This window comes from Schistocerca nitens, chromosome 3 (assembly GCF_023898315.1).
Source record: "Schistocerca nitens isolate TAMUIC-IGC-003100 chromosome 3, iqSchNite1.1, whole genome shotgun sequence".
Classification (NCBI taxonomy): Eukaryota; Metazoa; Arthropoda; class Insecta; order Orthoptera; family Acrididae; genus Schistocerca; species Schistocerca nitens.
Window position 1 is genome coordinate 737,698,797 of NC_064616.1, and position 27,450 is coordinate 737,726,246.

A 27,450-nucleotide genomic window follows, 5' to 3' on the forward strand; every position below is an offset into this window, starting at 1 on the left:
GGGGGGGGGGGGTGTCTTCAGTCCAGAGACTGGTTTGATGCAGCTCTCCATGAGAGCCATTTATTATAGAAAAAGTTTATTCTGTGATGAAGTTGAACTATGACCTCAAGAACACGCTGCAGTTTGTTCTAATTGTATTTTCCCTAAGTCTACTTATGTACTTAAGTACATAGAACTGTGATCTTGTGTTGCACCAGAAGCCAAAGCACCTTATTTGGATTTCAGAATTCTTTCAAAACTGATATCCCGTATGTGGCTTTACAAAAACTGAAAAATCATTTATGGTTCCTGTCCCCTGTTCTGTTGCCTTGATCTTCAGAATCAAAAATGAAAACATTCATTGCAATGAATTCCGAAGCAGAACTGTCACATGAAAAGGATTCTAGTAGAAATTGATCAAATCTGAAAAATTATGCCTAATGGAATTAAACAGCTCATTTTTCCTTGAAATAAGAGTATCTTTAAACAGATTTTATTTGAGTTTGTTCTTTAAGATGAGTTCCTCACACAGACATGAAAATGAAGATGTCGCTAACATTCTGCTAGTTACTCAACTAAAAGTTGTAAATACCCAGTTGAGACAGACGTCAAGCCCATCGAATACAGTAATAAATAAAGAACAAACAAAGAAAGGATTGTGTCTTGAGTATTCCTATAAAAAAAAAAGGCTTTATTGAAGAATAAGTATGTTTAAAAGAAAGTATGGTTTTCTCATCATATTTGCCTCACACACTTAGTAAATAGTAGATTTTTAGGTTATATTATTTAAGTTAGTGCAGCAATACAGCATTAATAATTAAGTTGAAAGTGATAATGTTTTTAATTAAAAACTAATTTTGAACAATATTTTTTGAGGTAAAAAGCAAATACAATTTTATGCCATCCAATGATTTTTCAAATGGTGAGACATCCCTTTACCTTTTCTTACTGAGCCATAATCGCTTACAACTCACGTTTTTGTGTAAGAAAACCAAAATGTGTGGTACAACAAAGAAAGAACCGAACTTGAAAAATAAGTGTCTCCCAAAGTATCATGTTTCATTTTTGGAAAAAATGCGAAAATCGCAAGTCTTACTTTAACTTTCTTACACCACAGTTAAAAATGATCAAAAATTATCTTTAAATGTAGTCATTAAATCAGGCAGATGAGTCCTTAAAAAAATCATTCCTTATGATTAGTATGTGTTCAACAGTTCATCAAATTGATGAAGAGAGAAACAGATTTCTCTTTTTGTTGACTGAAAAAAAGTGTGTATTACATACAACTTAAGTTTTATAGAAGTTATATAATTACAAAAAAGTTGAACTGGAATGAGGAACAGCTGACTATTACAAAAAGAATGAGACCAGCTGCATGAGACCTAGTTGGGAATGAGGAACGAGAATACCAAATGAGACTAAGACTGATAAAGACTGGCCACGACCAAACTGAACAGTGAATGACTGTTCCAGAAACAAGACAGACTGCAACCAAAGTGAACTGTGACTGTTTGTTCCTTAGAAATTGTTCATTGGTCCTCCCGTTCACTTTAATGAATCATTCCTTTGGACTTGTTTGTTTGTGAATGATCCACCTGTACTCTGTGTGGGGAAGCTTTGTTTTCTCTGCCTTTTTGTGAATCACAAATGGAACCCATAGGTCAATCCTGACACACTCATAATTGTTTGGGTGTACTGTGGTCGAGTATTAACACCCACTTCGTTAAGATGCTATAAAAGGTTCAATCTGACAAGCTGTTGGCAAAACAAAAAATAAAAATTAGTAACAGAACACATTTACATTTTCAAAATGAGTTTTTGATTGTCAAAAGCGATGGCAAAACACTAAGCAAAGCATTTCTGTTGTATATATTCAAATATTTACAAGGACTGGCTGGATTATTCATATTTATGAAGTGACTCCATAATGCAGGCTGTTGAAACTCTGCTCCCATGGTGAATAGGTGCCTGCAAGCACACAGTTACTGTAGCTCGCCAACCAATCAAGTGCAGGTGAGGAGGATATCTGCCACATAGCCTTATTGTACTGTGTGCAATGAAGTTAATGAATTTGAAATATTTTTCATTTTAAAAATAGGTTTTTCGTCACTAGAACACCTCCACACATATTTCACAGTTTATTAACAAAACATTGTGTAGCTTCATCAGAGTATTGACATAAGGGAATGAATGTAAATTATTTAGCACTCTGTTTTGAGTAGCATCACATAGGTTACCTTTGGAAACACATAAATGATAAATTTACAAAATTGCATTCTGCTCAAGTACAGGTATTCCAACAGAAAAAATTTGTTACACAGAAGTGCAGCTGACATAAAGTCTGTGGTCAACATTTTGTTGTGAATAGCTATTTTGTTTCATGAAAATGACAAAAACTGCAGAATGAACTTTGTATCCCAACTCTATGCTGTATCTTGCAGCAACATGGCGTGTGATACAAAATATTTCATTAGCTGTGAATAAAAAATAATTGTAATATATATAAGAAACAAAGATGCTGTAACTTACCAAACGAGAAAGCGATGGTATGTTGATAGACACAATAAAAAACACACAAGTTTCAAGCTTTCGCAACCCAAGGTTGCTTCATCAGGAAAGAGGGAAGGAGAGGGAAAGACGAAAGGATGTGGGTTTTAAGGGAGAGGGTAAGGAGTCATTCCAATCCCGGGAGCGGAAAAACTTACCTTAGGGGGAAAAAAGGACATGTATACTCTCTCTCTCTCTCTCTCTCTCTCTCTCTCTCTCTCTCTCTCTCGCGCGCGCGCACACACCCCCATCCGCACATATACAGACACAGGCAGACATGTGTAAATGCAAAGAGGTTGGGCAGAGATGTCAGCTGAGGCGGTAGTACAGAGGCAAAGATGTTGTTCAATGACAGGTGCGGTACAAGGGGCGGCAACTTGAAATTAGCAGAGGTTGAGGCCTGGTGGGTAACGGGAAGAGAGAATATATTGAAGGGCAAGTTCCCATCTCTGGAGTTCTGATAGGTTGTTGTCAGTGGGAAGTATCCAGATAACCCGGACGGTGTAACACTGTGCCAAGATGTGCTGGCCGTGCACCAAGGCCTGTTTAGCCACAGGGTGATCCTCATTACCAACAAACACTGTCTGCCTGTGTCCGTTCATGCGAATGGACAGTTTGTTGCTGGTCATTCCCACATAGAAGGCTTCACAGTGTAGGCATGTCAGTTGGTAAATCACGTGGGTGCTTTCACACGTGGCTCTGCCTTTGATTGTGTATACCTTCCGGGTTACAGGACTGGAGTAGGTGGTGGTGGGAGGGTGCATGGGACAGGTTTTACACCAGGGGCAGTTACAAGGGTAGGAGCCAGAGGGTAGGGAAGGTGTTTTGGGGATTTCATGGGGATGAACCAAGAGGTTACGAAGGTTATGTGGACGGCGGAAAGACATTCTTGGTGGAGTGGGGAGGATTTCATGAAGGATGGATGTCATTTCAGGGCAGGATTTGAGGAAGTCGTATCCCTGCTGGAGAGCCACATTCAGAGTCTGATCCAGTCCAGGAAAGTATCCTGTCACAAGTGGGGCACTTTTGGGGTTCTTCTGTGGGAGGTTCTGGGTTTGAGGGGATGTGGAATTGGCTCCAGCTATTTGCTTCTGTACCAGGTCAGGAGGGTAGTTGCGGGATGCGAAAGCTGTTTTCAGGTTATTGGTGTAATGGTTCAGGGATTCAGGACTGGAGCAGATTCGTTTGCCACGAAGACCTAAGCTGTTGGGAAGGGACCGTTTGATATGGAATGGGTGGCAGCTGTCAAAATCGAGGTACTGTTGCTTGTTAGTGGGTTTGATGTGGATGGGTGTGCGAAGCTGGCCATTGAACAGATGGGGGTCAACGTCAAGGAAAGTGGCATGGGATTTGGAGTAGGACCAGGTGAACCTGATGGAAGTGGCATCAATTGTTACAAGGATTTGCATTCCCATGAGAGAGAGAGAGAGAGAGAGAGAGAGAGAGAGAGAGAGAGAGAGAGAATGAACAAAAGATTATGCACAAACTGAGTTGTCAACTAGTGAATGCCACATGGGACTGGATACACAACAGCAAAACTAATTTGTGTTTTGGTAAAGTTGGAAAGTGTTATTTACAAACAGTATTCCAAAAATTGTGTAGAGTTGGTGTGCACTTCTCATCAACCAATGGCAATGCAGATGAAACAAGATTTTTGAAAGCTAATTGTAAGTGAACACAAATATAGTCATGAACTTTTTCTCACAACAAAATTACATTTAGGTGTACAGTGATGTGTTGCCCTAAAGTGATGTGATGCCCTTCCAACCAAACTGATATTAACATCATTTAGCTGCGGGTCACAAGCTACCAATATCTGATGCTGTCCGAAGGGTTCTACAAAACATAGTAATGTAGGAAACTTAAGGTAGTGACAGCAACAGTCAAAACCTTGTTTGAGGCCTAATTTTCATAGAATAATTACCACTTAAAACATGTTCACATTTTAATGAAGATGACCCACTGATGGCGGCACAAAGGTGCTCAAACATGTTGGGTCTATATGAAAAAATGGTATTTGCATAACAGGTGGACCTTATATCCAGCTAACAGTATTGGCAGATAATATTTTTATGGTTGCTGCCAAATTATTGAAAATTGATTTTGATGAATAGGGGACACCCTTCAGGACCAAAGTAAGTCATTTTAAATCTTTGTATTTTTATTCTTATTTCTAATATTGATTCTGTGAACTGACAAGGTGGTTTGAAAAATAAATATATCATTTGTGACACATTTCATATAGGAATAAATAAATATATTGGGAAGAAGTGGTTAGTATCCCCAGTGCCTTGAACGGTCCTCTAGAAGCGATTCTTGATTTCGAATCACAAATAATTAATGTTACACATTTTTGGACTCTTAAAAATTTAGTATGGTGTGATGAGTTATCCCAGAAAATGATCCTGTATAACAATATGGAATGAAAATAAGTGAAATATTGTAACTTTTTTATTCGTATGTCAGCTGTATCTGTCAACATCCACATTTATAACCAATATTGTGTCTTGTCATATTTTAGACTTATACCTGGAGTAAAGCATGTACAAATTCTAAACTGCATGTAGTATCTCTTTCCAAGCAACAGAGAATTGGCTAGAAATCATTTGCACTCTTTCTAGAACTATTCTTGATCTGCCATTTGTTGCATTATTTCTATCATTTGAAATCAAAACAAAGTTGGCATCTAGCAATGTTATTGATGTAGAGTCATTAGTATGTAGAAGGGAAACTGCCCTGAGATGGCATTTGTGAAACACTACATTTAATTAGTTTAGAGTTAGATGATAACTGATAATTTAATACAGGATGAGTCTTTTACAATGTGTACCATTTTGCAGTATTTCCTATTACACCATAATATTCTAATTTAATTGAAACAATATTGTTATTCCAATAATCTAATGCCTTTGACAGACTACAGAATATACCAGTAGCCTGTAACTTATTGTCTATTGAATTAAGTATTCTCCCTGTGTGTGTAAATAGCCTTCATAATGTTGGAACCCTTTAGGGCGACTTTGATAGTGTATTACTTATGGTCAGATGTTTAACAAGCCGCCTGTATATTACCTTTCCTAAAATTTTTAAGAATGCTTGCAAAAGTGAAATTAGATGGGAGTTTGATGGTATTTCTTTTTCGTCTCCCATATACGGAGGCTTAAGTCGGCATATTTTGGCCAATCTTTAAGTGTCCCATTGAAAAATGACTGGTTACACAAATAACTTAATATTTTTCTGTACTCAGAACATTCTTCAGTTTAATTTATTTCATAAGCTATCATAAACTCCAGGGGTTTATTTTAAAGATTATATAGTGCACATTACATCTTCTGTTGTAGTGAGGGTCATATTGTCATTACTAAAGTTGTTTGTAATTACTGCTCTGACTTATTCCATGGCAGAATCTATGAAACCTCATAACCCCATAATTTCATTAACAGTTACAAAATGCTTATTAAAAAGTTTTTCAACACTGCACACACGTTTTACCAGTTTTTTATTTACCCTTAAAGCTATTGGCACCACCTCAGCTGTGATTCTGCCTGTCTTCTCCTTCGCTATATCCCATGCTGCCTTATTTTATTGCCTGACATGACTGTATTTTTCTTGTAATGTGTCTTTCTTGATGTCGGTATTACTATCTTCAGTATTTAGCTGTATGCATTGAAATGAGCAGTACCAGTAACATGAAAGCTGTTTTTAAGGGACAGATAGTTTTCTTTTTGTTTTACAAGGCACTTCTTTTCCTTGAGTTATCCACGGCTTTTTTGTAGCCTTTGGTGTAAACTGTGGTACTTTAGGGGAAAATAGATTTCAAACAAGGTAAGGACTTCATTAATGAGATTTTGGCATACTGACGTTCCTTCTGAACTGATTTAGTGCATTTTATATTAATTTTTGACATAAGGGACTACATGTCTTCCTCAATGAGGCCTGTTGGAGGACTATTGGTTTTGTAATATAATTTTGTTCATTAGACTTCCCAATAAAGATATTATTAGTGAAAGTTTTTGAGCAATTAACTACCCTAGTTGGGAAGATTGTAGTAGGACTTACATTAAATAATAGCCTTACTGACTGCAATCAATTCTACTGGAAGCATTTCTAAGGAAATCTTTATTAAAATCATCAGTAACCATTATTTTGTTGTTTTTCTTTTTGTTAAATAGATCAGTAGAGCTCAAAGCTGATGTATGGACAGATTAAAATGTCCTGGAGGTGCAAGTTGAATTAATAGAGGAGATAGATAAAATTCAAAGGTAGATTTTGTGCTTCATTGAGGGTTTGTTTAGTTGAGGTGAGAATGGCACAAAAATTCTCAACCAAAAAAATGCTAAAACAAGGGTGCTGTGTGTTGCAGAGAGCATTGCACTTGAACTTCTGAGATCCTACCATATTTTACAGACTATAAGATGTTACAACACACTATAAGATGTTACAACACACTATAAGAAGCACCTAAATTTTTCAACACTTTAAAAAAAATAACATTTGTACCATTTTTATTATTAGATTGCAAAACCAGACCAAAAAATCGTAGATTATAAAACTGAACTGACTTTTAAAATCCCTGAAAATCGTCATCTGAACCTTCTTCTTCTTCTTCTTCACCCTCCTCTTCATTGTCATCGTTGTCCTTTTCATGTATAAGATGGTCTTCACTGCCATTGTGACCATTACTTATACCGCACTTCTTGACGTATTTAACAATAATGTCTTCTCTCACTCTAGACCATGACTGTTTTATCCACTGACACATTTGCTTGATTGTAGGGAATTCCTCCCTTCAGCATGAATTCATGTTGGGTTTCATCCGTCATCCATTTATTCCATTGCTCTCTCATATACACTTTAAATGGTTTATTTATCGAGACATCAAGAGGTTGCAATTGTGAAGTCAGTCCTCCTGGAATAACAGCAAGCTCTTTATTTCCCTGTCTCAAATTTCTCTTTCACAGAATTTTTAAAATGACTACTAAACTGCTCTAGCACATGAAGAGAACTCTTCTTCAGTAAAGCACCTTTCCATCTGTCCCACAGTCTGTTAATCCAGGATTTCATACCAGTCTTGTCCATCTAACCCTTGTCATGTGTGTGAACACTACCACCTGGCGGTATTTCAGAAAGATTTGGCATTGTTTTATGTTTGAAAATGTTCATTATATTAAGTTTAGTACCGTCAGCACAACATGAAAAGACAACAGTGTAGTGCATTTTTTCATGTCCACTTGTTTTTATAGTTACAGTTTTAGCACCTTTCATGGCAACAGTCCTGTTACTTGGCACATCAAATGTCGGAGGAGTTTCATCCCTATTCACTCCTTAGCTTGGTTCCACACAGTTTTTCTTTGGATTTTGAATAATAAAGCAATGGAAAGATAATATTTTCTCTTCATACTAGTGTGAAATTTTCTTTCTCTCTTCATACTGGTGTGAAATTTTCTGAGGTATTTTGGTTTTGGAGCACGTGCTAAGTCCATGATGCTTCATAAACCTGTAGCACCAACCAACTCCACCCTTCAAGTCTCTTAAGTTCCACTGTAGCACTAGCTTAAGAGTGTGTATTCGAATAATTTTTGTATTAATTCCAATGCCATTTTGATGGAGTTCTTGAATCCATTTTAATCCGTGATCTTCTAGTTTTGGCCATTTTGTATTCAGTTTTCTATTGGCAAATTTAGTTTTCCTCATTTTTTTCAGTTCTTCTGTACTAACTTGCCAATCGCGAATGGTTTTTTCTATTAGTGGAGGTCCAAAATGCCACTCCGCTGCTCTGTTTCCATGTTCTTCTGCATATGCTATTACTTTCAATTTGTAGCCTGCATAATATGAATACCTTTTATTTTTTTCCATTACAAAACTGGCCACAAACAAAAATATGGTACAGTTACTGATAACACAGATCTTATCAATTCAGATTCACTGGCATTGTAGACTGCAATGAGGCATCATAGGCTAGACAGTGTTCTGGGATTGGGATGGCGGGGACGGAGGGAGATGATGATAGCAAGCTTGTGAATCACTGCAACTCATGTTCATCGCATCGGTGCACTGCTGCTATTGAATCCAATGTTGCCAGTTGGAGACATGTTTCCCATGGCATCAGATATATGGTCGTTTTTAAGACTAATGGGAATTTTAAATCAAACATTGGACATTTTTGTATTGATTTTGAGTATAAGAGGCACCTGAATACTGGAGGCAATTTTTTGAAGTAAAAAGTATGTCTTATTTTCTGTAAAATTCTTTATGTCCCACTACAAGTCAGAAACAGATTAATCTCCCAGTTGATATCTCTGTAATGACAGTAAGTGAAAAATCAGAAAAAATTAGCTTTATGTAGTGGGAGCCAACAATCTTTGTTCCCATGCACCTTCCATACGTGGAACTGGAGTAGGGGGTGGGGATGGGAGACTGATTCTAGCAGCCCCTCTCTCTCTCTCTCTCTCTCTCTCTCTCTCTCTCTCTCTCTCTCTCTCACTCACTTTTTTTTGTATATAAACAGTTTTTTTATCTTTATTCTGCAACTTTGTCATTATAAATTTGCACATCTGTTTACTTAGCTTCCTCCATTCTTGGCTTATGCTGTTCTTTCCTATTCTTTGTAATACTCGTATTTGATATGCTGGTCGACAGTCCAGAAAATCATGTCTAATGTAACTTGCCATCTTATTTGCATTTCTTTCTGTCCAGTTTATATAGATGTTTCCAGTAGTTATATCAGTTATATATGTATGCTTACCTTTAGAGTTTGAGTGTAGCTTTTTGCAGGCTTCTCATTTCAAATTATGACCAAAGTTCACTTTAATTAAAGAAAGATGTTAGAGGTAATATTTGCATTTTTAGCGTCAGGGAGTCTCTTTCATGTGAACAGTACATTCAACCCTTTTTATTCCCTAGACAAGTATTATATCTGTATGAAAAGTGCTTCATAAGTATGTCAAGCTCATAGTTTTAAGTAACCTACAACTAATATAATGTTGAAAAAAAACAATATTTGTAATATTGTGATTGTATACAACCAAATGTAAAATCCATCAAAATGTAAAAATTATTAATACAAACAAATCTTTAGTTTGTAATTTATAAACTGGCGTATTCAGAAGAATAATCTCTATGATGTCCTGAAACAGTATTATTTCTAGGGATTTTATTTGATTATTTGATGTTGAATAAATAATAATAATATTATTATTGTTGTTATTATTATTATTATTATTATTATTATTATTATTATTATTATATGTTGATTGGTTTTTGATATTTTTCCAGGTTCCTGGCTGGAAAAAACTTCACCTCAGAGTTTTTCTTTGTGAAACTGGCGATCAGCAACTAGCAAATTTATCTTCATCTCTTGACTCTGCAGATACATCGGCAACTCCACTTAAGGGTGAACAGCGTTTGCGTGAATTGTTGCAGATGCTTCGTATTGCTGCCACAATACATTTGGTACTGCATTTTATAATAATATTAATTTTAAGTGTACCTTTAGGAATTTGAATATTGGACATGGTAAAAAAAAAATTGTGGCATCTCGGTGCATTCTTAAATAACATTCTTAGATCAGAAATGAAGAATCAGAACAGCTTACACTGTCAGTTTACAAACTTTTTGGAGGCCATTGTTTCTCATTGTTCAAGTTGCATAAATTCAAATAAAATACTCGAGCTTTTGATGGCTATCTGCGCCGCCAGCGGCAAAAGTAAAAACCAGGCTGCGGAGGTTGTTATGGTCCTCTCTGATTGGTTCCAGAGGCTGCAATCGTGCCTATGTAAGTAGAATACAGTACCAGCCCTGGCAGTCAGTGTTTTTTTTTTTTTTACTCCTGAGTGGTTTTTACTCCTGAGGACGATGGTGGAGACAGCTGTCAAAAGCTTGAATATTTTATTCAAATTGATGTGGCTTGAAAACTAAGATGATTTTATTTAGACATGTCACTGTGAAAGACTCGAATGATGCCACTGTTAAAGTGTATCAGAATTTTAAATATGCTATCTTTGTATTTATGGACCTTCATAGGCTTTGTGGTGAATAATCTTGACTCATTCAGAAAGACCTGCGGCAATTTCTCAGTTAAGACTACAGTAGGCTCATGGACTGTGATAGGCCTTGTAGACAAAGAATATTTTTTTAAAGCTCAGAAGCTGTTTGTGTCTGTTTTCTTCAGAGTGATATTAACTTAGTTGTTTCAAACTCATCTCTCTGTTCACAACTGTTGGGCAAACTCAAATCAACTCCTCTGAATGGTGCTGCCGAGAAATTGAACACTAAATGCTAACTTTTGTCCAACTTTTGTTGAACACACAATATTGTAGATTGAAGTACTGTTTCTTTTCTTTTCTTTTCTTTTTTTCTTTTTATTACATTGCTCGTAAGGTAAAGAAATGTCAGCAACTTGTCACTTACCACCACCAGAACCCATTTCAAGAAGCGTAGCAGTTTCATTAATTCTCAAAATAACTTTCTGTAACCATTTATAGTTTGCATTTACAATTTTCAAAACACATGGCAGAGAAAGACCTTAGTTTGTTCACCTTACTATAGATAGAGAAATGATATGCTCTTGAACAACACTATCTTTAACCATTCGAGTGTCAGAAGTGTAAACTTTCCTTCAGGTCCCATTTTCAATAAGCATTCACCAGAACTGGAAAATGAGAGTCCTAGATTTTTCACATTTAAGTTCAAAATTTTTTTTTGTGGTGCCACTCCTTCTATTCTGTGCAAGAGTGCCTCAGAATAGTTTAGAATCTCTCACTGTTTTATATTACTTATTTGTAGGGACAGGAAAATTTTGCGAAAACAATAATGCAACAAATTAGCAGTTTTGTGCCAGATAATGTGAAATCACTGAATTTTATATGTTGTAAAATTTGAAATTTTGGCACAAAAAAAAAAGGTATAAATCTTGTAAATCACTGAAGAGCAAAGACGAAGTGGTGCAAGGTGCACACAACCTGTACCATGTGGTCTGGCCAGTCTACTTCTAAACTGTTCTGTACCACATCTTGTGGCAGCTCAATGCATTGTCAGTTTACAAACTTTGTGGAGGTCATTGTTTAAAGGTATCAGAATTTTAAATCTGCCAGCCCTGTATTTGTAGTCCCTTACAGCCTACGTGGTTAATAATATTTGTGTGTGAAAAAAAAAAAAAAAAAAAAAGCCATCTTGTTTCAAATGCGAAGAATGGATAATAGTTATGATATGGATTTCAGTTACTTGTTGTGGGTGTTCAGATTATTTTGTCGAGCGCTTGTGAATTCTGTCTAGTGCTTTGTTTGATGAACAGTCACAATGTCAGTTTCACTGATTTCATGAAAGCCATTCATACAATTTTGAAGTTTCAGTTAGTGACAGAACATATTTATGAGAGGGCGTCAAATGAAAACTTTTAGAGTATAATTAAAAATCAATATTTTGCCCTATTGTTCTGCAAATTGGCAGTACTGTTACCAGTTATATAAGGAATGCCCTACAGGTGGCAGCATACTACAGGTAAAGTAACTGTGGCAACAACGCCAGTTCAGAATGGCTGCCCCACTTGTGACACACACTAAGGAAGAACAGCTTTCTGTCATAACGTGAGCAGTGAAGGTACAAAACATGTCGAAATTCATTGGCGAATGCAGGTATTGTAATGCATTTCTATCACTGTAGCAAGTGTATGAGTGGCGTAGAAAGTTGGAAAATGTGACAGGCACTCTGCCTCCAGATCAGGCACACCACATTGTGGCACCGTAGTCTACTGCAGCAGTTGACACCACTGTGATGGAATATCTCTGTGTGATGGTATATGAAATAGTCACAAACTGAACATTAGTCATGGCTCAGGACCCGAATTATTCATGAAGTGCGTAAGTTTTGTAAAGTTATAACACTAACATGCTGTGAAACACGCTAATGTTACCCTCTGAAAGGAGTTTGAAGTTTGACCGCATGTGTGTCTAATGGACAAGGATATCGGATTATCATTATGAATTTGGTGAAATAATAGAAAAACCAAACTGGCCTTAGTCGTGGGAGTTAATGAAAGTGGTAAAATCACAAATGAATGGAAAAAAAAAATGAATGGTTGCCAGCCTAATTAGGCACATTAATTTGGAAATATATGTTTGAGAAAATTGAATATTAGTTATTGAAGTTACTTTGGTTGAGATTTCCTTTTGAATAGCAAACAGAATACAAACTGACACAGTGCACTCTGTACTGCGTGTAGCAGCAGTTACCAATAAAACACACACACACACACACACACACACACACCAGTAAATTATGGAGAGTGAATTTGCACAGAGCTCATACTAATGACAGCCACACTCAAGAGCATTACTTAATTAAATACTGAAACATCAGTGCCTGAATTGCAGAACTAATTTTGGACACGAGGGGTTTCTATCTTGACTAACATGAGAAAAAAGAAAAAAAGAAAAACACAAATAAAGATTAATAACATCTTAAATACACTGTTCAAGCATCTCTACATAAAGCAGGTTTCTTTAGTAACAGTAATAGTTCAATTTTTTCTTAATAGATGGAGAATATGATGTGGACCCATAAACTAGTATTGTTTCACTAGTCAAAGCGTTTTGATTATTACCATAGTAAAGACTAACTCTAAAAGCTATTCGTTCACTTCAATTACTTTGCAAGACAATAAAATACAACACTGGGCTCAGTTAACTTAAAAAAAGGAACCTTTCATGATGGGTACCAAAACTACACCTCCTTTGAAAATATGCATAATTTTACTTCTAACAGAACTACCATAAATCTGTTCATTAAAGATTTATATGTACTTGAAATTTAGTTACCTGTGAAACAGGTTTTCATTTCAATAATCTTGCACTGTAATCTTACAAAACTATATTTCATAATAAACTAAGGATATTTTAACGAAGGCCTATCCACCTTCACTTTTAATTGATCTTTGAATTTTTGTACTTAAACTCCCTACCTTAACAATTTCATTTGGAGTAGTTCATTAACAAAGCATCCAAATGTTACTCTTACTTTAACTTTTACCACTCCTTTTACTTCAGACAAAAAATCACTTTTAAACACATGAATGCAAGAATTGTTCATTTAAATCAAGATACTCGGTTTTAATAGTACTTGGGTGTGGACCCTGTGTAGGTTCTTGATCAGGATTGAAAATATGGTTCCAGAGATGAATTTATATTTTATGTGATTATTACTGAAACAACACACAAATTAACTGGTCCATGCCCATATACATTACTTAACTGAATGTATGAACTTTTTAAAGCAGTGGCGAAGATTGGTGGCAAGCCTAATGGCGGCTAACTGTAATCATGGCTCTTGATGTTCGAATGCTCTATAGATTCTCTTCTTGGCGTCGAATTTTCAGCATATTAGAGCCATTCTATTATTCCGTGAATACCAAATAATAGCCAGATCCACATCCTAGGCAGATCCCTTATAATGCAGCTTCCAATTGCCTGTCTTAGCACCATCGAAGTGTACCATGCTAGGGCTAGCCACATAATGTGTGTCATTCACATGAAGTAGCCGCTCAGTTCACCTGCCAAACCCACCTTTTACATTGTGCCATGCCACTTCCATTGCGGAGGGACTTCCCTACCATGTTTACATGTTACAAATACAAGTACCCTAAGTATGAACCAGCTTTTAATAAACATACTGTTTTTCTCTAAACTTATTCATATTATAATAATTTAAAATTTCAACATATTCTTTTGCTTTTTTCGTATACACATTATAGTCTGTCTGTAAACTGAAGAGCGAGCAGCACTTTTGATGGGGGAAGTGGCCTTTCCTGGAAGAACGCTGCCAGCGGCCTACAGGGGCACCCAAAATCTGTTGCCCATTACCTGTCTAGCGGTGTAGATCGGCGTGCGGTGATATACGTCGTTTCTGTTCGTCGCATCTTAGTTAACAGTGTCAGACAGTTAACTTTGTATACCTACTGATATGCTTCGATATCCGGAGGTGATGGATAATCGTCTAGCATTGCAAGAAAATGTGTAGAATACGAAGAAGAGGAGGTATTTGCGGAGTAACAAGTGTTCAGTCGTCTCTAATGTTATTACAGTGTGTTTTAAAGAGGCGACCCAAAAAGAACTATAACTATAATAATATTACCAGTCCCAATCAAAGGGTGGCAATTTATGCCAACGTCAGCCTCGCGTAATAGGACACATCAGGAAGGAACATGAAAATAAGCCGCATGATTTACTGGAATTGCCATGAAGGAAAACTAAGAATTCTGGGAGAAAACTCATCGTTATAGACAGTTTGAAAATCATGTAAAACCTTTGATGCTTATGGAACACTAAATCTCGATCTCGGTCACTATTCACCTGATTCTAAGACAAATTGCTTAAAACATGTGCCCAATAGCTATTCCAAACACTGCTGAAATTTTTTTCAAAACGTGCACACTTCTAAGCAAAAAGCTTGACCTACGAGGTGCGTTCACATATTAAATTTTGTTTTTTGGAAGAACTTTGTTAATCTACAACAATGTTATCCTCTTCAAAATATTCCTCATTACATACTGTACACTTATGCCAGTGCTTTTTCCAATTCCCGAAACACTTTACAAACTGTTTCTTCGGGATAGCTTATAAGTCTCTTAACTGTGCATTTTTAATCTCATCCATGCTCTTAAAACCGCTGTCCTTTAAGGCTTGCTTTGAAATGTTTGTACCACTTGTATGCCCTTGGTTTACTCATAACAGGTTCACCAAAAGCAATATTTAACATTTCTAAAAATTTCATACACTTTATTCCATTCTTATGACAAAATTTAATGCAGGTTCCCTAATCTATTTTTATACAAAACAGATATTCGTTGGTGCTACCACAACACATGTAACCTTGTTGTCAGCTGACAACAATATGCAAAACATTGTACACTTACTTTTGAGTCATGTTTAAAAGACAGTGATAAAGAAGTAGTGCAAATCGGACTAATACGACACACAAAAATATAAATTTCTGCTTACCTTTTAAACACTCTTTGTGTTGCAAGAATTGTTAAGTTTCAATGCAGTTGGGTTGGGGTTGGGTTGTTTGGGGGAGGAGACCAGACAGCGAGGTCATCGGTCTCATCGGATTAGGGAAGGATGGGGAAGGAAGTCGGCTGTGCCTTTTCACAGGAACCATCCCGGCATTTGCCTGGAGCGATTTAGGGAAATCACGGAAAACCCAAATCAGGATGGCCGGACGCGGGATTGAACCGTCGTCCTCCCGAATGCGAGTCCAGTGTGCTAGCCACTGTGCCATCTCGCTCAGTTTCGATACAGTCCCTCAAAGAAAACTTCTACCTTTTAGTAGAAACGCAAAGTAGGAACAAACCTTAAATTCTACATATTGATCGCTTTATATGGGGTTCGTTTTACGAATAGCAATAGAGGAACATACATTCACATGAACAGCTATTCGGTCCTATGTTTGTAGTAGTAACCTGACTTCCGTTCTTATGTTAATATTATTTACTCTATAATGTTGTGTTTCAAAAGAAGCTATCATTTTTTGTATTCCTTATGGTCTTAATGCATTTGTCTAAAAATAAATGCAGCCGCGACGTATATGTACATGGTGTCGTCACAGATTTAAAGCGTGCACCGCGGCAGGGCCGGTACTACGTTGTGAAACAGCCTGTAGGAAGCGCCTTGTGAGGTAGCTGGGATGGCAGAGTGGGGACTCGCTCACTCGCTCTCTCTTCAGTTTACTGACAGACTATACAAAACTATAATTTTCGTGCCATACATCAAATAGTTTAAACAACACAGAATACATACTTCATAAATTGTAAATACACAGTTACATAAAATAAACCTAGTCCTAATCGATATAAGTGTTACAAAGTGTCTGCAGGATGGGTGCCTTGGCAACTCGCACCAGAAGTGAAAGAGCAACACATTCATGTCTGTGAAGAACTTCTGTGGTGCTTTGAAGCAGAAGGTGATGGCGTCTTTGCGAGAATAATTAAAGGAGACAAAATCTGATTACAGTACCACCAACACGAAACAGGGAACAAGCAAGGAATGGTGCCATTTCTTATTAGCAAAACCCAGTAAGTTCCAGATGCAGCCATCTACAGGGAAAGGTTTGCCGACACACTTTTGGGATGAATGAGGAATTGTCTTGGAACACTATACAACTGGGGGAACCACCATCACAAGTGTGTCATATTCCAATATGTTAAAAAATCTGCTTTGGCGTGCAGTGAGATCAAAGCAATATGACCTTCTGACTACAGGTGTCATTTAGCATGATGGAAATGATTGGCCTCATACTGCCAGTGCAACACTTGCAACCATCGATGACGTGCACATTGATAATCTGCCACATTCGCTATACTCAGCAAACCTCACACCAAGTGATTACTCCATGTTTGGACCACACCTAGAGTTCATGGGAGGAAAGAAAATTTGGTTCTGATGAAGAGGTGCAGCAAGCGGGCATGAGTGGTTGTGCACAAAAAAAAAAGCTTTTTCAGAGGAATCCATGCATTTCCTGTGCACTGGAGGAAGTGTTTTGAACAACAGGGAAACTGCATCGAGAAATGACACACTTGTGTTCCACTTTTGTTCATTAAATGAAAATTTAAAAAATATATATGTAAGATTTTCATTTGACTCTTAACTTGTACATTGGAGCTGTTATTAATATTGCCTCCAATAATAAAATCGCCTAAAGACGATGTGAATACTGCTTGTAATACTAGCTTTTGTACAACATTTTTCTGTAATGGATGAATCAATCCATCGTAGTATGCCAGTGCACTTCATTCACTAGGGAAGATGAATTTTGATGACAGTAAGTCTTTATTTCTCCAGAGAATTCGTGCTCATGGTGGTAGCTCAAAAGTTAAGTAAAAAGAGTAAATCTATTGTCAACCTATGGATGGTTGAACTTTATAGAGTGCTTCACTAGGTATATACTTACTGTAACTGGTTTGCACTTCCCTATTTTTTCACATACATCAACCAAAGTAAGAAGTGAAAGTTATTCTCTGTTTTAGGAAAACATTCTAGTTAACAGCCTCTGTGTCCCCTTTCACCTCAGAGTTCTTCATTGATGTATGCCTAAGAGCTACAAGGGTGGATTAAATATAAATGGGGTTTTATTTTTTATTTAAATTCATTTATTGAAAAACTCAAGGCAATTATAATTTATTTTTCCACATAGTCTCCTGCTTTGGAAATGCATTTGACCCAGTGTATGGGCAGCTTTTTAATGCTCTCATCATAAAAAGAACTGGGTCATGTCATCAGCCAGTTGCACACGAAGTCTTCCACACTCTCGTCATCTTCAAATCGTCACCCTCCTAGAGCTTCTTTAAGCGGTCTGAATAAATGGAAATCGCAGGACGATAAGTCCGGGCTGTAAGGAGGATGATAAAGTGTAGTTCAGTGCATTTTCTTTAGCTTGCGGACAGTTAGAGATGCAGTATGGGGTTGCGCTTTGTTGTGGAGGAGGATGACCTGTCGAGTCAATTGGTCTCGTCTTTTGCAGCGATATGCAATCCTCGCCTTGTTCAACAGTTCGCAGTAGTAAGCAGCATTGATTGTGCATCGCTCATGAAAAAATCAATCAGCAAATGCCTCGCTGATCGAAAAAAATGGTTGAAAGAACTTGGCCAGCTGACAGTCAAGTCTTGGCTTTCACTGGTGCTGCCTCCCCTTTCCTCCCCCAAACTGTACTGGCTTGTTTGGATAATGGAGTGTAGTGGTGAACCCATGTTTTGTCACAGGTGACAATCTGACTCAAAAATGCATCACATTCTTCTGCAAACCTTGCTTGTAAGCATTTTCGGTCTAAAGTTTAGGGACCCATCTGGAACACACTTTATGGAACTGTAGGTTGCTTGTGATGATTGCTTGACAGCTCCCAAAACTGATTCCAACTTTTTGTGCAATTTCTGATACTATTGCTCATAAATTGTCGTCAATAATGTCTTTAACTGCACAAATGTTTTTGTCTGTAGTGCTGGTCCAAGGATGGCGATCATGTTGCTAATTTTCCACACTTTTTATGCCATGCAAACACACGTGTCCCTGGTAATGATTTATCACTTAACTGTGCAGTCAATCTTTGGCAAATTTCCACCACTGTAACTCCTTCTTGAGCAAGAAATCTGATAATTATGATTGCGCAATGGAGGGGTGCACCTGTTGCTCAGAGATCATGAGTGTTACTGATGAAACGGTGGGAAATATCTAACAGCATGATCTCCTCACTTCTAAAGGTCCCACCTAAGCATAGCAGAAGCGTGGGGCCAGTCCTATGAACTGTTGATGTCAGGAACAAAAATATCTCTTATATTTGATCCCCCCTCATATGAAAGCTACCACCCTCCTCTGCCCGACAGACATTTTGCTTTTCCTCCTTCAGTTTATTAATTTGTTTCTTTTCTCTTGCCAACACTGAAGTGAGCACATTTGCTGACAACATTGCTTACATTTTCTGATACATTTTTACAATGCTTATTTCTCTTGCTGCATTGATGATATGCATGGGGATGTGCACGCTTCCTGTGCACACTACCAAAGAGAACCCAAACTAAAAATATCAACAAATGTATGCTAATGGATTCTTGACACAGAGCAAGTGAATCTCAAATAAATATTTCTGGTTACTGAGTGCCCTTGTAAGTATTTAACTGCATCAAAGTAAGTTACACTCTGCTTTTCAGTTTACTGCTTTCGTAATTTGGGTGTTGTTCATGCCAGCTAATAAAACACACACACACACACACACACACACACACACACACACACACACACACACCCCTATCCCTACCCCTACCTACCTACCTACCTACCTACCTACCTACGGCTTTTATTGTCGTATTCTGTCATTTGTAAGGAAAATGGTGGAATGTTTAGTTCCACCTTCTAAAGACTTTGTAAATTGTATTTAGGTTGTTTCACACGATGTGCGATTGTGAGAGACTGCTAGCAGTGTGTGCTATTTGAAATGATAATGTACGTGTTTATGGTATGCTGAAATTTCATTCACCTAATGTTTAGTAAACGTCTTTTACACAGGAATCAATGTTACTAATAAAGTACTTACCTTTTGTCTCTGCCAAAATATGTATAATCAGTTGAGGTAAAGGAACATACCAATGGAGGTCTGTGAATTTATTTGGTTGGAAAACTGACTGTACATTGAAAGGCAGTTTTTATACAGTTTGTTTGTGAAAGACATTAGTGTTCATTAGAGGAGGAGTATGTTAAACAGCTTTTAGGTAAACACACCTAATCCAAAAATTTGTATTATTTGATGCATTATTGCATTTTTCTGTTTTTTGTTTTTCTAAACTTGTGTGCTTCCCAATACAAGACAGTAATATATCTTTAGGTCTGCAGTTTGTATTAACTGTACACTAATTGTTATTCACAGATACCATCTTACTCAGAATTGTACGTTACGTGGAGAAGCACGTCTGGCAGTGGATATCAATCAGCATCAGAAAGCAGTGCCACTGAGTATAATTCTCATAGAGCAAATCTGCAATATTTGCAAAGGTAAATATCTTTTCGTGCGCAAGTTATGAAAGTTGTGAATTCTACCCTGACATTTTAGATGTGCTGATTGCTACACAACACATTACTGACTTATTTGTGCAATCATTTAGTACATTTAAAACACTTGTAAATTAAGATCTACATTGCCTATGATAATAAGAAAAGCATGCCTTAATTTAGAACATAAAAATACACACACACACACACACACACACACACACACACACACACACACACTAGTGTTTTCACTTTTAAATACTTGTTTGTAGTACTCATAGTCTGCCTCATGAAGCTGCCACGTCTGTTTGTAGTTTTATTGTCAAATGAAATTTCTTGTTGATGCAGTTAGTGAAATGTGTAAGTTGTGGTCTACATAGTCTGACAATAAAGAAAAGTAATGATTTTTCAAAATTTAAGAGTTTTATCAAGTTGTATCTTACTTCATGCAGAAACATTGCAAATTTTATGTTTTTTGAGTGAAATGTGCTATACATTTTACCAATTTCAACTTTTTTGTTTTTGTTCAGTGTTAATCAGATCATAAACCAGAATTCATCAGAGACAGCTGCAACATTTATCTACCTTCCACCTCCTCCATCTTCAGTAACAGTTGAAGAAAGTGAAGTATATCCAAAATATTTAGAACTGTTGACAACATTGACTGAAAACCTTCCACCAACAGTATTGGTGCATGGGGTGCATGCTGTCACATCAACTGCCTTCTGAAAACTTTCTATAAGAAGAAAAAAATGTGATATCATGTGTATTTGTTTTAATTTATGATCATTATATTTAATCGGAACCAGCTAATATATTTTGGATAATGCAATGTACAGAAAACACATATTTATACCTGTGTGGATAACCACAAAAACGATTTTATCTAGATTATACAAACACAATTGTTTTGGTTGAATTTTATAAGATATTAGCTACTGCAAAATACTGACACCTACTCATATGCAATGATCAACACTGGAAAAAAAAATTGCATGAACCATGTGAAAAATGTGCTAATGTGGGTGAAAGAGCAGAGACTCAAAAACAAGGTAGAAATCTAAGTAATTTTATCCTGTTAAAGAAAGCACACAAAGATGTATATGGTAGTCAATCATTGTTAAATAAATGGTAGTAATGTGGTCATGCTTCATACCACTGTAGAATGTGAAAGGCTAATTATTTGAAGATGGATGTGTGGCTGAAAAGTGGTTTACACTTAATTATTTTGTTTTCCCATAAAATCTCCTCTTCAGCTGCTCTGTGGCAACTTTTTTGACCCTCAGTGTCAGAACACTCTGCTATATTAACAGTTTACTTTATTATCAATTTTGAGAAATTTATAAGTAATATTTTTCTGTGGCTTGTGCTGGAGTGTCTGTGGAATGTGCTGTTTGTTGTAGTTTCCTCCAGTTATAAAGTAATTCCAAATTTCTAAACACTGAGCATTGAGCATATTAAAATATTTGTGTGTGCTGCTTATCATTAGTCAACTTAGAGACGGTTATGCTGAATGAGGGAACATAAATATTGTAAGAAGCATTTTGTGAATCGAGAGAAGCTGAAAATGGTGCTAAAACTTAAGCATACAGTGGATTTCCAGTGATGTTTTAGCAGAACTCAAGCTCTACTGTCAGTTGGTTCCTTTGATGTGAAGGCTAGTTGAGTAAAGTAATATTTTTTGGAAGAAAAATGCTAAAGGTGTCGTTCTTATATTGAAGGTCTTTATGGATGTAGGCCTATAGTTGTATCAGTTCTGTTGACTGGGATAGTAACAACAATATTTATCATGTGGAATACCCAGAAGAGAATATAAATTTGAAATATGATCTGTATAAGGCCAGCTTAATGGCTAAGTGTACTGGAGATCCATTGGTATAGTAGAGAATTCATGGTTATATAAAAAAAAAGCAATTTTCCTACTTGATGTGCCCTGTGTTTGTGCCAAGATGCTTGACGAAGTTTTGTTATCAGTATTCTCTGGCTTTACTTCAGTCATATAGGCGATGCATTATAATCATCGTTGTTGAGGCAGTTTTTGAAATTGTAGCAGCTTATAAATTATAGAAGCATTGTAGCTCTACCAATACTCCTTTGCTAACATGCAGAATTCTGCATCCTTGTAATTAGCTGGAACCTGTGTTGGGAACTTCAGCAATGTCGTGCAGCAATGGCTATCATTACAGTCGTGACTTTTTCCACCATAATATTTTATATGCAGTCAAAATACTATTAATTTTTTTTTATCTAGTCTCAGTGGTGGTAATTTTTAAAATTCCATGACAAGACACAACTCGCATATACTTAATGACCAGATTTAATGATACTTGAATGTTGGTGTTCACAAAATATTTTAATGCTTTCTTTCCAAACTTAAAAGAAAAATTCATCTTAGGCATTAAGTCTGTTTTTATGCTGGCTGTCCACATTGATTAAAAGTAATATTTGTTTATTCCAGTTCAAATGACTATAGTGTTACTGCCACATAAAAACAATAAGAAAAGTTTTTGGCTTGTACATGTGACTTCTATATCAGTTGATCAAGTCATTAGCATTGTTCTAAATTCAGTCTTAACTGTTGACTTTTGGTTGATAGTGAAACCATAATATTCATTGCCTTCCATTCATTTTCTGGCTCTTCTTATTTTCTTTCTCAATTTGTACTTTTGTCTATGTATCAGATCCAGGTCCATCCAGGATCACAGTGCCTTTCCTTGTAGGTTTAATGTGAGAAAAAGGTCCAGTGCACACTGAATGTTGGAATATTGCTAATAAAGCCTTAAGAGGTCATGTTTTCAGTGTTGCCATTTGTAGAATAAACATGACATCATTTATCATCTATATCATTGCTGATTATTGCTAATATGACGTGGGTGTCCCAAAAGTAAGTGTAAATAAACTTTTGAGAGGCTTATGATTAAAAAAAAAAAACACGAATGTGTCTGAGACCACCTGTGGAATGTCATTGAGATTTTGCAGATCCTGTCAGCCAGCACAGGGTATGTGTGCTCTCTCTAATGAGGGTAGACATGTAAAACCAAAGAGTTTATACAGAGTATGAGAATAATATCTGATATTATATACCATGTTGTAGTATTTTACAAATTTTTTTATATGTGAAGTCTATTTTTACAGTGTAATTTGGTGTATGTATTTAATATTTTTGTCCTATAATTTTTGCTTATATGCAGATAATAAAAAGGGTGCTCCAGAGGAATCTGTGGGCTAAGTTGGAAACAACCTGTATTACAGGGATCAAAATGTAAACTGAAGATGCAGTTATTATTTTTATGCACGTGGTCCAAGAAAAACAGAGGAAGAATTTGTATGACATTTAGATAAGTTTTTTTGAGATGCATGTAGTATCTTCAATCATGCCAGTCTTCTCTCACAGCTTTTTTTTGTGTGTGAGAATTGTCATGTAAGATACTGTTTTGTTTGGCTTTAAGTTTGAAGAGTTGAAACTGGTGTTAAATATTTTCAGATTACTGTGACAATGTCTTAATTGAACAAATTACTTCAGTTTGGAAAAAGTGGCATGCCTTAAAGAATTTTTGTCATATTCATTTATGTCTTCCTTAGAGCAATAAATTTTTGAAATAAGAAAGTTGAATTATATAACTGTAGGTAGTCCTTACAAAATATATCTGTTGTGCCTCATATATGCAGCTTTTTAAAACTTGTTAAGATGCTGCCTAATGGTATGGTGTTCATTCTGTTCAAGAGCTTTCCAGTGCCAATTAAAGTGTTACTCATTTAGTGTCCCTAGAATTATTATACAATCCTATTGGGTCAATAACTACTATTCTGCATCATATAAATGAGTGGGAGACCACCCTTCTTTCATGATTGTTTGATTGGCAGCCAACAAGCACTCACCATGAAGTGGCAACACACTGATTATTGACCATCTTGCCACGCTGTAAAATACATGAAGGTAACTTTAAAAAGCTTTTACTATTCTACATTAACAGTGTGTTGTTTGGACTTAAAGATACATGTATATCAATAAGAATACATCCTACGGTGCACTGCCGATGGGTCAGTTGTACAAGTAAGGAAGCTCCTTAATGTAAAATGCTTTACAAGTACTCAGTTACTATCTATCTCCACACAGCATTGAATTATGGGAAATGGGTGAAAAGCTTTCTCATCTTCTGTGAATTTTGTAAATGAATATTTGACTATGACTGTTGGTACTCCTGAGAGTGGTTTTATAATATCAGTTCCAGTCCCATACTAAATTCCAACCTTCAATTCCAAATTAACTAGAAAAAATATATAGTCTGTTCTCGCAAACTGTTAAAATTTGTTTACGGTTTTATTATCTTGAAGGGTATCATTTTCTCTGAGAGAATACTTAAATATCCTCTAGATGCTGGCAATTAGCAGCTAGCAGTGTGGTTGGGGACCCACTACACCTATGGACTTGACACTTGTCGCTGGCTATACTATGCTGCTCAGTTTTCTGGATACCTCAAACAGATAAGACAGCAAACAATATTAACACAATTGTATAATATGTGACAACATTATAACAAGCAGGCCAGATTTTCACTTATATTTAAGGTAGGGTTATTATGTACACACACATGAAAATACACCTTTCATGGGAAGAAAACCACACATCCAGAGTTTTATTCACATGCACATGACGTACCAATACACATGCTGGCCTTCTAAACGAATAAGCCATAATGACTATGGTTCTGCTCGAACAATTGATGCACAAATACTGTAGCAAATAAAATTATGAAATATTGTGTGATATGTACAGACACAATCTTCGTGCGTACGTGTGCACAACTTTCTCACCATGAAGTATTTTTCAACACAGTTATGTACAGATTTTTCACAATAATTTTAAATTGCACCATCCCTTAGAAAGATAAAGTTTGTGTCACAAGTTCATCAGTTCTTTATGCTAGACCATTTTGTATAAATTTAATATTTGTAACAATGCCAAGTTAGTGCTTCTTTTTTTATTTCTTTGTTGAGATAGATCTCTGTACAAACTTGACATCTCAAGGAGCTGTAATATGGGCTTAAATTTTTACTGATTCAACCTGAATCTCATATGTTAATTATAAACACTAAGTTAAGGCTCCTAACTGTCTTCAGCACAGGGTTTCTGCTGTTTATGGTTGACAGTTTACATGTATAAATTATAAACTGAGTATAAAGTTCAACAAGTTGAAACCTTATCCCACCATTTTTTTTGGACACAAAACCACCTCCAGGGTAAGGCCAAATTGTGGCACAGATACTGTCTTAAACTGAAAAGCCTTCGTACTTAAAGAACTTTAATCTGATATGGTGTGTCACCATTGCACCTCATCTGCAGGAACATCAGACATTTTTCTTCATGTGTGTTTCAAAAGTTTGAATGAGTTGTTTGATCTCACCGTGTGATTGGTGATGTAAAGGAGGAGACGGCAGGTGTGGAATGCTGTTTGTTCAGCAGAACTCACCAAAAACCTGGAAGTAAAATTGTGGTTCATTGTCTGACACCCTTGTGAGAGGAAATCTTTCAACAGCAAAAATTCTGCTGAGTGCAGTGACCACAGCCACTGTACGCATGAACCAACCATTTAGAAACTTTGAGTATGCATCGAGGCCAATCAGCCAAGTAGTATTCAGCAAAGGACTCGCAAAGTCGACATGAACCCACTCCCATGGGTGTAAGGGCATCGGACAGGATGAGAATGTTTGGCAGGGAACTGCTTGCTGCTGTTCACACTGCTGACAGTTGCAGACAAGGTATTTCAGCCTACCGGTCTAAGCCCAGCCAGTTCAAAAGGTGGTGGGCGAGAAGTTTAATTTGTGAGATGCCCCAGTGTCCTTGGTACAAGAGCCATAAGATCGTCAGATGCAGACTTTGTGGCGGGACTACCGGGAGACCAATGACCTATGGTTAGTAGGATAACTCCGTCCACCAGGATGAACTCCATCCACCAGTATGAGCCAGTGGTGGAGGTGGAAGTAATGCTACAATGGGTTGAAATCCTGTCCGGTAATGCGGTCTGGCCAGCCCTGTTGTATGTACCACCAGGTCTGTTAAAACATGGTGTCTGTTGTGTCTAGGAACCCTGCATACTTGGTTCGCTAGACAAACCACCGAACAACTCTTATTAATGAGTTTTATTACAACAAGACAAGTACAAATACTTAACTTTGATAGACATGTCACAAGCAAAGGGTGATATAAAAAATAATCAGTCTTCTTCAGAATAGACAAACACAAGTCTCTGGTATGTAGAGATATCTAATGATAAAAGGCTAAGATGCGTCATCTAACAAAGTTTGAAGCTGTTGTCGAAGTGGGCCGCTGCTGTCATGTTGTTGTCCTGGAAGGAGGTCGGTCAACGTGCGATTGGCTGACCTCTTCTCACAGCCTCCTCTTCCCTATTGTTCCCGACTGGCATGCTGGCGTTGACTTTACGCCATAACAGTGTCCTTGGCCATGGCTGCGGCCACATGGGCACCTGTGATGGGAAGTGTCCCTCTCCTGTTTAGCCTCTTTGTCCAAGTGGAAGCACAAGATCTTGCCTGGGCCGCATTCTGAGCTCGGGTCCATTGGGAGATAGAATGGGATGACTATGTTGATGTGTTGAGAGGTATTGTGTAAGTGAATTTCGTAATTGTACCTGATGAGAAAGTGCGTCCAGCACTATAGTCAGTGGGCAGTCCTATTGGGTAGCTTTGCTACAGGAGCGAAGAGGGAGATCAATGACTTATGATCTGTAATGAGGTGTAACTTTGTTCAGGACAGGAATACATGAAATTTCTTCAGCACAAAAATGATCACGAGGGCCTCTTTCTTGATTTGTGAATACCTCTTTTGTGTGGCATTGGGAATTTTTGACGTAAATGCAATTGGATGTTCAGAGCCCTCTGCTTGTGTGTGCCAGGATCTCTCTCGGACCCCATTCTGAGACGTCTGCTGCCACCATTAGCTGTTTGCCTGGTTGAAATGTGGTGAGACATGGTGCTGATAGCAGGGCCTGCTTGAGAGTCTCAAATGACTGTTCACATGCCTCTGGCCATACAAAAGGCACACCCTTCTTTCGTAGGTTGTTGAGTGAGTGGGTAATCGATGCCACGCCTAGGTTACATTTTCTGTAATACATTACTTTTCCCTAGGAGGCCGGAGCTCCTTTAAATTTTTGGGACGAGGAAGCATGATGATGACTTCAACCAGCTGCTGCATGAGCTTAATACCTTCTCGAGAGATGATGTGTTCTAGATATTCCACTGATGATTGAAAAAAAAAGAGATTTTTTCAAGACTGCGTTTGAGGGCTGCAGACTGAGGGTATGGAACAGTCGCCACTAGTTTCCTAAGTGTTCTTCTATTGTGGCTCCCATCACCACAATGTCATGTAGACAATTTATGCAGC

The 27,450-nt window shown here is 37.1% G+C and overlaps 1 protein-coding gene across 1 annotated transcript in view; it reads left to right on the forward strand.

Moving 5' to 3' along the window:
- The window catches only part of LOC126248713 (solute carrier family 12 member 9), a 126,431-nt gene extending 105,214 nt beyond the window's left edge, over positions 1-21,217 (forward strand). Inside the window, exons 13-15 of the mRNA XM_049950012.1 lie at positions 9,802-9,978; positions 19,930-20,054; positions 20,582-21,217. Of these exons, the coding sequence (XP_049805969.1) occupies positions 9,802-9,978; positions 19,930-20,054; positions 20,582-20,780 (501 nt within the window). The 3' untranslated portion in view covers positions 20,781-21,217. The remainder of the gene's footprint in view (positions 1-9,801; positions 9,979-19,929; positions 20,055-20,581) is intronic.
- Positions 21,218-27,450: the final 6,233 nt, after the last annotated feature.